This window comes from Electrophorus electricus, chromosome 11 (assembly GCF_013358815.1).
Source record: "Electrophorus electricus isolate fEleEle1 chromosome 11, fEleEle1.pri, whole genome shotgun sequence".
NCBI lineage: Eukaryota > Metazoa > Chordata > Actinopteri > Gymnotiformes > Gymnotidae > Electrophorus > Electrophorus electricus.
Genome location: NC_049545.1, coordinates 19,842,227 through 19,854,726, shown reverse-complemented (window position 1 = coordinate 19,854,726; position 12,500 = coordinate 19,842,227). Strand labels below are relative to the sequence as shown.

The following is a 12,500-nucleotide window of genomic DNA, read 5'->3' as shown; positions in this document are numbered from 1 at the left end:
CCTCCTGTTAGACCTGCCTCCTTCAGAGTAGACCTCCCTTTAGACCTGCCTCCTTCAGAGTAGACCTCCCATTAGACCTGCCTCCTTCAGAGTAGACCTCCTGTTAGACCTGCCTCCTTCAGAGTAGACCTCCCATTAGACCTGGCTCCTTCAGAGTTGACCTCCCATTAGACCTGCCTCCTTCAGAGTAGACCTCCCATTAGACCTGCCTCCTTCAGAGTAGACTTCCTGTTAGACCTGCCTCCCCCAGGGCTACACCTCCCGTTAGACCTGCCCCCTTCAGAGTAGACCTCCCGTTAGACCTGCCTCCTTCAGAGTAGACTTCCTGTTAGACCTGCCTCCTTCAGAGTAGACTTCCTGTTAGACCTGCCTACACCAGGTTGAGACCTCCTCTTAGACCTGCCTCCCCCAGGGTGAGACCTTCTCTTAGACCTGCCTCCCCCAGGGTGAGACCTCCTCTTAGACCTGCATCTCCCAGGGTGAGACCTCCTCTTAGACCTACCTCCCCTAGAGCTACACCTCCTGATCTTGTACATGAAATATGTAGATGAAGACGGAGATGTTGCCTTTTTGTATCTTTTTAATTTGAGAAAAGGCCACACACAAGGCACTGGCAGAGAATAGGCCTGTGCTGGCCTGTGTGTGTGTGTGTGTGTGTGTGTGTGTGTGTGTGTGTGTGTGTGTGACGATTTATTTGTGGGTTTGTGTCAGAGGAATATAGAGGCAGTTTTCCCATCTGTCCTTGTGGACTCTTCCATAAGCAGATCAGGCCTTGGGTAGCCAGACACACACACACACACACACACACACACACACACACACACACACACACACACACACACACACACACACACACACACACACACACACACAGGGCAAGGACTGATTGATTTTTAAATCATAATCCTCACCCAGCTTGGAGTCTTGCTCTGCCTGTCAGGCATGCTTCAGTCAGTGGCGTAACCCCCTGTTCTAGGGTCCTGCTCCTACCTCCGTCTCACTCTCGCCCTGCAACCCCCCCACACCACCGCCTAGCAGCCCAGCGAACCAACCAGTCAAGTTCAATAAACTATTTCAACACAACATTATAATCATTACTCTGGCCCAAGCAAATGCAGCTAGTTATATTCAGTATATTTCAGAAACAGACATTTTGCGGATAAGGATTCTGCTAGCAGTCATTAATAAACTCTTTAACGCTCAGATGATTTCACTCTGCTATATCTGCCAGAAATCTGGCTAGATAAAAAGTCCATCTGAAATGGGGTGATTGATGCCCCGATGAAATAGTTTCCCTTTGGCTTCGTCTGCGAGCTGAGCATGGAGGAGGTGTGGACTCTGGTAAGTAACGGTCAGCTAATGGACGCTCCGGGTGCTTTTTCACACGACACTTCCTGTCTGAGCTGTCCACAGCTGCCCGATTAAAAACACATCGGTAGTGTAGGTTTATGTAATTAATCGATGAATAAACCTACAGTATCCATTTTCAGATGCTGTTTTTTCCCACACCGAGTCTAAGCGAAAACAGTTTTGAAGGTGTCTTAAGGTGTTCTCCTGAAAGGAGAGACATTAGCTTCAAATACAGCCACTGTCCAGTTAGCAGAGTCAAGTCAACATGCTATAAAAGGAGATTTCTGTCATTGTACCGATGTTCAGAGCAAGGGACCGTCAAACAGCTTGTAAAGCACTCCATAATGTCATCATTAATATATAAAGTGTATGCATTCTGTACATTGTGTATGGTGTGTGTGTTATGTGTATTGTCTGTACTGGGTACGTTGCGTGGTCCGTGTCTGTGTTGATGGTGAAAAGGGTATTTGTAAATTCAGTCAGGCAGTACTGTCAGAATATCAAAAGGAATATCATTTTTTCTACTGTATTATAGTCTGTGCGCATTGTGCTGTTGTATTGTTGTGCTGGTGTACTGTTGTTCTGTTGTTCTGTTTTCCTGTTGTACTGTTGTGCTGTTGTTCTGTTGTGCTGTGCTGTTGTGATTCATTACTGTGCAGAGTGGTAGAGAATCTGTGGCGAAGATGTATGTCTGTATGGTGGAGGTGTATGTCTGTGATAGAGGTTTATGTCTGTATGATGGAGGTGTATGTCTTTATGGTGGAGGTTTATGTCTGTATGATGGAGGTTTATGTCTGTATGATGGAGGTTTATGTTTGTGATAGAGGTTTATGTCTGTATAATGTAGGTTTATGTCTGTATGTTAGAGGTGTATGTCTATGATAGAGGTTTATGTCTGGATGATGAAGGTGTATGTCTGTATGGTGGAGGTGTATGTCTGTATGGTGGAGGTTTATGTCTATGATGGAGGTTTATGTCTGTATGGTGGAGGTTTATATTTGTATGTTGGAGGGTTGTCTTGATTAGCGAAGTAGCTATCTGGCTCACCTGGTGAACTCCTCCTCTGCCTACTCGCTTGGAGCTGACAGTACTTGGCTGGTCTCCGTAGCAACAGAGACTCGAAATGTTAGATAGTTCTAACCCGTGCTGCTCCGGTGACACACCCCTACATCCAGAGCTTTCCGGTTCCCTGGATCCAGGACACATTCCCCAACCACTGGAGCCTTTCTGTGTAGCGGAGCGGCAAAAGAGGGGGACGAGAGAGGGAGCGACAGAGGAGGGCGTTCCCTCTCTCTCTCTCAGATCGCAGGCCTGGCATTGCTTACGCCTGCACGCTGCTGTCTGCATGGGTCACGTACTCGAGCGTATAAGGCTGCAACTGCCGTCCCATCGACGTCCTGATTTAAAGCAGCCCACTGGGACGTACGGGACAGCCTGAGTGGACAAACACAAGGCAAAACAGAAGCTCTCTCCGCTATTGATCAGCCCAGTGCGCATTATACCTGCATACTGCTACCATCCATTACCTTCAGTACGCCATCCACTGACTACTAATACACCGTCGGATGTAATGAGAATGAATGTGCGTGTGCGCACGTGTGGGGGTGTGTTTGTGTGTGTCTACACAATGTTTCCCCTTGGCAAAGGACATTTTCCTCTTTTGCTGTTTAAGGATTCAGCTCCAAAAATGGGCCCTTGCTCTTAGGTAAAGTACATAGGTAAAAAGGTTTAGAATCCCCGAATATCGAACGAGTCCGATAAATATGCATGCGCGCTGTTAACGTATGTGCCAGATTTGAAGAGGCGCCGTCTGTTTCTGACTTTGACGACGGCCTGTGCAGAGCTAGACGGAGTTGCGGGGGGAGCCGGTCCGGTCCACGCGTGCTTGCCGGCGCAACGGCGCTACGATTTATTCGACGGCACTAATAGAGACAGGCATCGTTAAATCGGTGGCGATAAATTGCTTTAATGATGCTGTTCTCGCGTCTGAGTACTAATTACTTTCTATCTGTTGCCGAGCGCCGCGGCTGTGTGGTGCCTCGTTAATTCCGGCCGCTGTTGTTGTCGGCGTGCGCATGTATGAATGCGAGTGCGCACGAGCGCGCCCGTGAGAGCGCGCGAACGCGCGCGTGTGTTTAATGCTGCCAGAGACAGACTTTGAAGGATGGGACATTCATGGCTGAACGATTGTCACTAAACAGAGGACAGACGCCAAGAGCCTGATGAATCTGTGCTGATTATCTGCATTTCAGACACATTTCTCTGACCTTGCATCAGTGACAATATTGTGGGTTTCATTTATTTGTTATTTTCCCCAGACTTAAGTTATAATTACACACAGCATATGCTTAGATGACATTTGTTACTGAGGCATGCAACTTATTAGTGATGCGTTGGAAATGTGCTCTTGTCAAGGTAAACCTCCGTGGTTTCCATGGTTTCGGTTTAATAAGCTCCCCATGCCTGTTCTCTCTTTTCTTTCTGTTTGTTTGTGTATTTATTTATTTTTCTGTTTTGTTTTTTTTTTTATTCCCAGTGCAAAATCTGGCCTACCTGTTTGCTCTTTTGCTCACCTGGTCTTCATCTCAGGACATCTGTGTCTGTGTCTCAGTACATCTGTGTCTGCATCTCAGGGCGTCTGTGTCACAGGACATCTGTGTCTCAGAGCATCTGTGTCCGCATCTTATGGCATCTGTATCACAGGGCATCTGTATCTACATCTCAGGGTGTCTGTTTGTTTCTTAGGGCCTCTGTATCTGTGTCTCAGGGCACCTGTATCTGTGTCTCAGGGCGTCTGTGTCTCAGGGCACCTGTATCTGTGTCTCAGGGCATCTTTGTCTCAGGGCGTCTGTGTCTCAGGGCGTCTGTATCTGTGTCTCAGGGCGTCTGTGTCTCAGGGCGTCTGTATCTGCGTCTCAGGGTGTCTTTGTCTCAGGGCGTTGCTATCTGCGTCTTAGGGTGTCTGTGTGTGTATTTCAGGGCCCATTTGGTGGTGTGACTCCTTGGTTTTCACATATTCCCCCACTTTGTCTCTTTCTTTCTCTCTCTCTCTCTCTCTCTCTCTCTCTCTCTCCCTCTCTTTCTCCCTCTCTCCCTCTGGGTTGTAGCAGGCTGTGTAAAAGTCTGTAAAACCCATCAATCCTATTACCGTGGGACAACCACGACCTGATCTGCCACTATCCTCCTTCCACTATCTTGGAAAATTGAAACAATAAATTCTTTCCTTTTGCAATCTCCGCCCACCCCGCCCTTTCTTGTCTTCCTCGGTGATGTCTCTTTTATTTGCTGTCCAAATAAGGCTGGGTGGCAGCGGCGGCCGTCACAGCGCTGAGCTCGCTTACTCGGCCTGAGAAAAGTGACACACTCGCAGGTTGGGTAGATAAAGTGAGCTTCCGTCCTGGAGACCTTTTTCAGTGGAGGCTGCCTGTGTGCCGAATCCTGGTGCTGCGCTTTCTACATAGTGAGGAAGAGGAGTCTTCCTCACGGGATGCCTGGTCATTAACAATGGGCTGTGCATCACCCCCCCCCCCCCCCCGTCTCTGTCATATCAAATCAAATTTGCTTTATTGTAAAAGCAATACAGTATATGTAGATGTATTATTAATATACAAACAAATGAGAGCTTTTGTAGAGGCTAAAAAATGAAGCAAAATAACAAAAATAAAATTTGTAGAACATGGAATATAAGAAGTAAATAATGACAGTAACGTTAGATTACAAACAGTCTAAGTCAATGTGATAACGATAACGGTAATGTTAGATTACAAACAGTCTAAATTATTGTAAATGCATTATTTATAATCTTTTCTACAGGTTCTATGCTTTCCCCCAGTAATATTTTCAGTTTTTCTGTATCAGTCAGTGTGGGGAAGGTGCGGCTTTTGTTGGTGCTTCTGTACAGAAAGGATTCTCTGCTGGTTTCATATTTTGGACATGAAAGAACAAAGTGACTCTTAGTTTCAGTCTCCCCTGACAGGCGGTGGGTGCAGATCTTGTCCTCTCTGGACACCTGGCTTTTTCCTAGCCAGCTCATGTTCACTCGTTTTGAAAAGGAACGAGTCTCTCTCTCTCTCTCTCTCTCTCTCTCTCTCTCTCTCTCTCTCTCTCTCTCTCTCTCTCTTTCTCTCTCTCTCTCTCTTTGTCTCTCTCTCTCCCACTGTCCTCTCTTTGTCTCTGTCTTTTTCTGTCTCTCCTTGTGTCTGTCTCTCTCTTTTTCCTGCTATTTCATCAGTAAATGAAAGCGGAGTTAAACATCCAGAAGTGTGCTGTCTACTGTAACCTCAGTTACATCAGATTATGGTTTATTACACACTAACACTGTAAAACTGCAGTCACAAGAGAAAGAGTAAAATACAGCTTCTGTTTATACATCGGGCACTGTTACCATCAGGTACTGTTACCACTGATGTGTTAGAATGTATATATCTACTTTTTATTTTTGGAAATGTGAATTTGTATTCCATTTAGTTTTGAAAACTTGTTGAAATTACCAGTAATGAGTTTTAAACTCACTTTATGATTTTCATATCTGAATCAGACCATCTTTTTTAATTACTTTTCCTTTCATAAATAGTTTTATTTGGCAATAACCACCAACTATTACTTTCTTTCCAATCACTGAACGCTGTTAAAACATTTGCCAAAATGGTCTATAACTGATTAAAGCAGCTGACACTTTTGAAGTAACACTGTGTTCAAAACGCGAGGTGTATGTGAGTCAGTTTTAGTGGGTTTTAATTGGGTTGAACTTTGACTCCTGCTAAAATTACTGTGGTGCGACTGACATTAATTGAAGTCTCAGTAGGTGCGGCAGACAGTTAGGGTTCAGAGGAGTGTTTCTTTTGCTGTTGGCTGGCCTCTGACGGTTCCCCCGCTGGTCGCCATGCTGTACATGTGCCCGTGGAACGCGTTTTCCACACTGCTGTGTGGTTCAGGTGGGTGACATGGTGCTGCGTGTGTCCCATCCACGCCCCAAACCCCAACACAAGTCGTCCCCCCCCAGAACAACTCTCTCCCCGCCCCAATCCCCAAAACCATCCCCACTTCCATGAGTCTGTGCGTGTGTGTGTGAGTGTGGCTGTCTGTGTGGGTGTGGGGGTGCGTGTGTGCGAGTGTGCGCGAGGGTGTATGGGTCCATATCTGTTACGAGCACGCCAGCGGAGACAGTGGCGAAGGAAAACTCAGTATGAGGAAGAAACCTTGGCAGAACCAAGACTCTGGAGGGAAGCCATCAACCTTGCGCGGCCCAGCGTGTAAATCGAGCATCTAGACAGTGATATGTGTTCAGAGAGTTAGCCAGGGGCGGCCTGGGGTGGTGACCTGAGCCACAGTTTATGGCAGTGAGGGGAGGAAGAGCCTTTTAGTCTTCTGCTGTAATACTCGCTTTTGATAAGCCCAGATAAAACTCTTGAGTATTAAAAGCTTCTATGGTTAAAATGGCCCTCATTACGCTATAGTTCCTATTGAACTGAATGCTTTACACAAGACCACGTTCGAACCACGTCCTCGACAGACGGCTCACGTCTTCCCTTTTATTTTTCCTTTTTCATTAAATCCTACAAGTGCAAACCTGCGAGAAGCTGCATTAGCCAGACTGTGGTTCTGATGTACAAGATTATATGTACTGATGTATAAATCACTGCAGGATAATGTTGCCGTATAACCTGATCTGATATAATTTATGCCGTATTGCAGTGTTCGGCATCCAGATTTGTTCTGCTAATCTTACTTTGTTTTATAACCCTTTCTGAGCCAACTTTTGAGACCTTGTCGCCGTGGTATCCAGCAGTCTACCTCAACGATAGAACCACGCGTTTGCCACCCTTTCTGATGAGGCATGTTCCCCCTCTCTAGCACCCCCTGCCCTGAAGCTGTCGGTGAACGAGACGTACGTGGTGGACCCCGGGCAGGACGTGACCCTGTCGTGCGAGGTGACGGCCGGCTACCCCCCGCCCACTGTGTCCTGGACACGCTACCCCGGGCCCCTGCCGCAGCGCTCCCTGATCGATAACGGGACTCTGACGCTCACGTCGGTCATGCCGGAGGACTCGGGCTTCTACAACTGCACCGCCGTCAACAATGTGGGCAACCCTGCGAGGAGGAACGTCAACCTCGTGGTTAGAAGTAAGGGCGAGGGCACGCACGCGCGCCTCCGCACACACGCTGCACCTAATTACACCGGATTGATTTTCCAAACAATCATAGCACTACGTCAAGTGGAAGGTGTGTAGCGGGAGTGTGTATCGCGTGTTTATTTGCTTGGCTGTGTGCACGTGCGTGTGTGTTGAGAAGGGGAACAGGTAAGTGGTTGAACTATGACTAGATCCACTGCTAATCACTGCGCGTGTTTTCATGGTTATCATGTCGAACACTATAAAACAAACATGCTCTAGAACCTTTGTCACAGGCTGCTGGCTATTCTTAGTCCTGCTAATCGTCTGTATTTACTGTGATTTATCGGAGCAGAGCAGAGGTAATTAGCACTGCGCCCTCTCACAATAGTGTACAGGGCAGCCGTGAACCTGGGAGGTGCGTCTGCTCCTGGTGGTGAGATCTCTACACGCTACACAGACCCTCACACACACTCAGACACACACACACACACACACACACACACAGACACACACGTGCATGCACGTGCGCACACCTGCTCGCATGCATGGACACACGGGCACAGATGCACACATGCAGACACACAAGCTGCAGGGAAAAGCTGCAGGTGGAAAAGCCATGCACAAGAAACCGAGCTTATGGCACCACAATCTTGTCTGGTACCAGCAGAAAGTCTGGCTGACTGTCAGGCTGCACATCCTGGCCCAGAGCTTTAGAGACACGAGCGGATTTAACTTCACACCAGTTTTGCCTGCTTGACTGAAGGTGCGCTGCAGATCAATACGTCCACTCAGCTGGCAGGACAGTCGTGGGTTCAGTGTTTTTACCCTACAGTAGTGACGTTTGGAGATGCCAGTGCCTGGATTGAGATGTCCGAATGCCAAAGCTTCCGTTATGTTCAGTGTCATTTACGCCATTTGTTAAATCTTTCAAAATATGGCATTTTTTATTGCTGCTATTGGTTAGTTCATGTTCGAAAGTGTGTTTGTGCATCGAAGTGAACATAAGTGGCATTGCATGTTCTAGCTCTGCTATACTGATATATACAGTGATTGCTATGACTGTCGTAGTTGTTGCTATATTTACAAAATGCATGCTATTTATATAATACAAATAGTTGCTATGACTGACGTGCTATGACATAGTGGTTGCTATAGCTATGACATAGTGGTTGCTATAACAGGTGCCTGTTCTCCAATGTTCTGCCTTGTGCTTTCTGCCCTGCCTCCTCTTCCTCCCTTCTCCCATGTGCAGCGATGAAGAACCTGACGTTCCAGATCACTCCGGACTCCAACAAGGACAGCGAGACCATCCAGATAGGTCGCGACCTCAAGCTGTCGTGTCACGCGGACGCGCAGCCCCAGGACAAGGTCAACTACGCGTGGTACAAGAACGGCGCTCCCGTCGTCCCGTCAGACAGCCTCATCGTGCTGCGCAGCGACCCCGACATGCCCCCTTCTACCAGCAGCCTGGAGATCATCGACATGAAGTTCCGAGACCAGGCCACCTACAGCTGCCTGGCCAACTTCCCCGGGAGCAGTGTTCCAGAACTCCGGGTGGACGTTAACATCACACAAAGCAGCGGTGAGCGCGACGTTCCTATTTTCCGTTCTTTTTTTTTTCTTTCTTTTTTTTTTGCTGGTTCAAAACTGGGTTTAGCTACCAGAATTCCAGAGTTCCAGAGTTTCTTTTGTTTGGTTGAATTCCAGACTTTTCTTCAGGCTTACTGCAGGATTCTGAACTATTATTTGGTGCAAAGAAATGAAGGTACTCGACTGTGGTTCAATAAAGGATTAATTAATTCATGGTCATGTTTCCTGATACAAAACCGTATTACTGCTTATAAACTTAATAAGAGTTATTTGGATTTTTGAACAAACATCTGCCTACTGGAGTGGATGTAGTAGATACTGTATAAACAAAGCCAATGTGTTCTTAGTCAGGTGATCGACTTATACCCCTCCACTCGTCCACCCATCCACCCCTCCACCTATCTACCTTTCCACATGTAGCAGACTCAAACACAAACACACCCACCTCTCACAAACGCACCCGCCTCTCCACAAACACACTCACCTCTCGCTCACCCGTTTTGGGCTCAGGGTCCTGTGCCCCCCCCCCGAGCACTGCTCAACTGTTGCTTTTCCATCCTCTGCTCAATCTGATCATACAAAGTACTGCAATTGTACACCAGGAGTTTTTTTATGGCTAAGCCCACGAGCTGTATATACCATACGTGGTAGAACCCTGATGGCTCGCGACTGCTCGCTGGTCCCCACCCACTACCTCGCCTGTTTTTGCAGTGCCCTTCTGTGCTACATGTGGGACACCTGGCTGTTCTGTCTAACTCCTGTCCGCGAGCCTGGCGCTCGCTGACGGGCTCATGGCACTCACCGCCGGGCTCTGCCTCGTTATCTCTCCTTCCCCGTCTCTCCCCTCCTGCTCCCCCCTTCTTTTTTTCTCGTCTGCCTCTCTCTCTCACTCTCCACGGGATTCTCCCTGCACGGGAGCCGACCGCATCCTCTCCACACGCTCCGTCAGCGCACGCATTACATATTCACGTACATTAACCTGCTTCAGTCAACGGTACCGTCCCCTCTCGCTCTGACAGTTGGGCGGAACGCGCCGTAATCGCTTTACTGCGTGTGCGGCGGGTGGACTGATAATGACACCATCTTTGTCTTTTGGGTGAAAGGCCTCCATGGAGGCACCATGAGAAATAGAAAACTGGTATCTCCCCTTTCTCTCGTTGGAGATCTCCCACTGCCGATAGAAAGAAGAACGCAAACGCTTGGCAGAAAGCGTTGAATAAAACAGACGAGCCCAAAGCGCCGGCGCTTTCTCCTGGCACACCGCTGCGCTCTTGTCGTGCTCCCGATTTATATATCACGCTTTCAGAGCGTTTCTGTGCGCCGTCTCATGGTGAACCCCGGTTTGGAGGGTTGGAGGGTTTTTGGAGGGTTCCATTTGATTTGAAAAATGATCATGAAAAATGTGGGAACCTCAGTCTGCAGCGCGTGTAGCTTCATATTACCCCTCATATTACGCTTCAGATTACACCACATATTACGCTTCAGATTACCCCTCAGATTACGCTTCAGATTACACCACATATTACGCTTCATATTACCCCTCAGATTACGCTTCATATTAGACCACATATTATGCTTCATATTACCCCTCATATTACGCTTCAGATTACACCACATATTATGCTTCAGATTACCCCTCATATTACGCTTCAGATTACACCACATATTATGCTTCAGATTACCCCTCAGATTACGCTTCAGATTACACCACATATTATGCTTCAGATTACCCCTCAGATTACGCTTCAGATTACACCACATATTACGCTTCAGATTACCCCTCAGATTACGCTTCAGATTACACCACATATTATGCATCAGATTACCCCTCATATTACGCTTCAGATTACACCACATATTACGCTTCAGATTACCCCTCAGATTACGCTTCAGATTAGCCCTCATATTACGCTTCAGATTACACCACATATTACGCTTCAGAATGAAGCGCTGTATGTGCTTCTGGGTGGATGGCATGCCTCCGTTTTTCCACCACTGCTTTTGGACCAGTACGTTGGCCGAAAGGCCGAGGAGGAGAGGTGCATGTACATGGTTTCCCCAACACCCCCCGAGTTGAGCTGCCATCTGTCTGGGCTTCAGCAGATTAGCTATTCAAAGGAGCCACGAATTGCTGACTGTCTCGGAATCGAGGTCGTCACAGTCCTTCTCTTCGGATTACCACTGCTCCGAATCCAGGTCGGTATGAATCACGGAATCGCTTCGGATGGTGAGAATTTGGCTGAGACACCAGACTGGGTGTCCACAGTCCTCTGGGAAGCCTCTTTTCTCAGGAAGTGCCTTTCACCTTACTTCCTGTTTCTCCGGCGTTTCCTAAGTGTGGCCCTCGGAGGCAGTGGCGGTGCATTTCTCAGCCACCGCCCCTCCACCTCATCAATTTCGTGCGCTTTCTCTTTTTCTCACATTAATCATTTCTCTGTCTCTTTTCCGTTTTCTACCCATTTTTCCTTTTGTTCCTTCTCACACTTTTTTTTTTCCCACATTACTTTGCGTTTTTTTTCCCCTCCGGTGTGTGGCAGATGTGTGTGGAGGAGATTTATTCGTTTAGCCCCAGGGGTAGTAAGAAAGGTCTGAAACCATCCGGTCCATTCCTCAAATGCCCCCCTTAAACATTTAGCAGTTCAATAAAGGCACCAATGCTGATTGCAAAGTGATTCTCTCTCAGTATATTAACATTCACTCCCTTATCTCCCTCTCTACCCTCCTCTCTCGCTCTCTCTCTCTCTCTCTCTCTCTCTCTCTCTCTCTCTCTCTCTCTCTCCCTCCCCCCCCATGACTCATTCTCTGTTGATTCAGAACGTGTCAGCCTGATTTAGGCTACCTACACCATACACTGAGGCTCAGCGGTATTGATTAACTGATATTTTATTGCAAATTCTTCATATTTGCAGATGCCGAATTTCTTTCTGTTCTCTGCGTTTCAAGAAGCCTGTTTTCCCAGCCTAGAATTAGAGTATCTCGGAGAGCCCAGGACAGGCGTGATGGTCCTGTCACCGATACATGCTTACTGATCCGCTCCTTAGCTGCTGGTCCGAGCACACCCAACCTTTGAAATATCGGCAAACGTCAAATATTTGCCTTTCAGATGAAAACCGCGTGGTACTGCAGTGTTTTATAGCTACAGGGACATTTTATAACCCTCTCTATGCACGGACCAGATTACACTGCCAGAAGTGTGAGAAGCCTGCTCACCTTCGCAGTGCAAAATGTTTACACTGAACAAAGTGAAAATGTGTATATATAAATTCACACACCAGTGTACTCACATGACATTGCTTCCAGTAAAGAGGCTGGGAAGGGGGAAAGAAACCTGCATATTTGTATCTTAATTTAATGAGTTAATTAATTAATAAGCATGTTTTTTTGTAGAACCTAAATATAAACCAATGGCTTTGAGGTGAAAAGATAGTGAGAAACTCAAATTTGAAC

The 12,500-nt window shown here is 47.3% G+C and overlaps 1 protein-coding gene across 3 annotated transcripts in view; it reads left to right on the top strand.

Annotated features, from left to right (window-relative positions):
• Positions 1 to 12,500, top strand: part of LOC113575498 (MAM domain-containing glycosylphosphatidylinositol anchor protein 1) — a 197,261-nt gene that overhangs the window by 100,750 nt on the left and 84,011 nt on the right. For all 3 annotated transcript variants that reach the window (XM_035531889.1, XM_035531888.1, XM_035531890.1), the window contains exons 7-8: positions 7,204 to 7,473; positions 8,716 to 9,045. In XM_035531889.1, the coding sequence (XP_035387782.1) occupies positions 7,204 to 7,473; positions 8,716 to 9,045 (600 nt within the window). The remainder of the gene's footprint in view (positions 1 to 7,203; positions 7,474 to 8,715; positions 9,046 to 12,500) is intronic.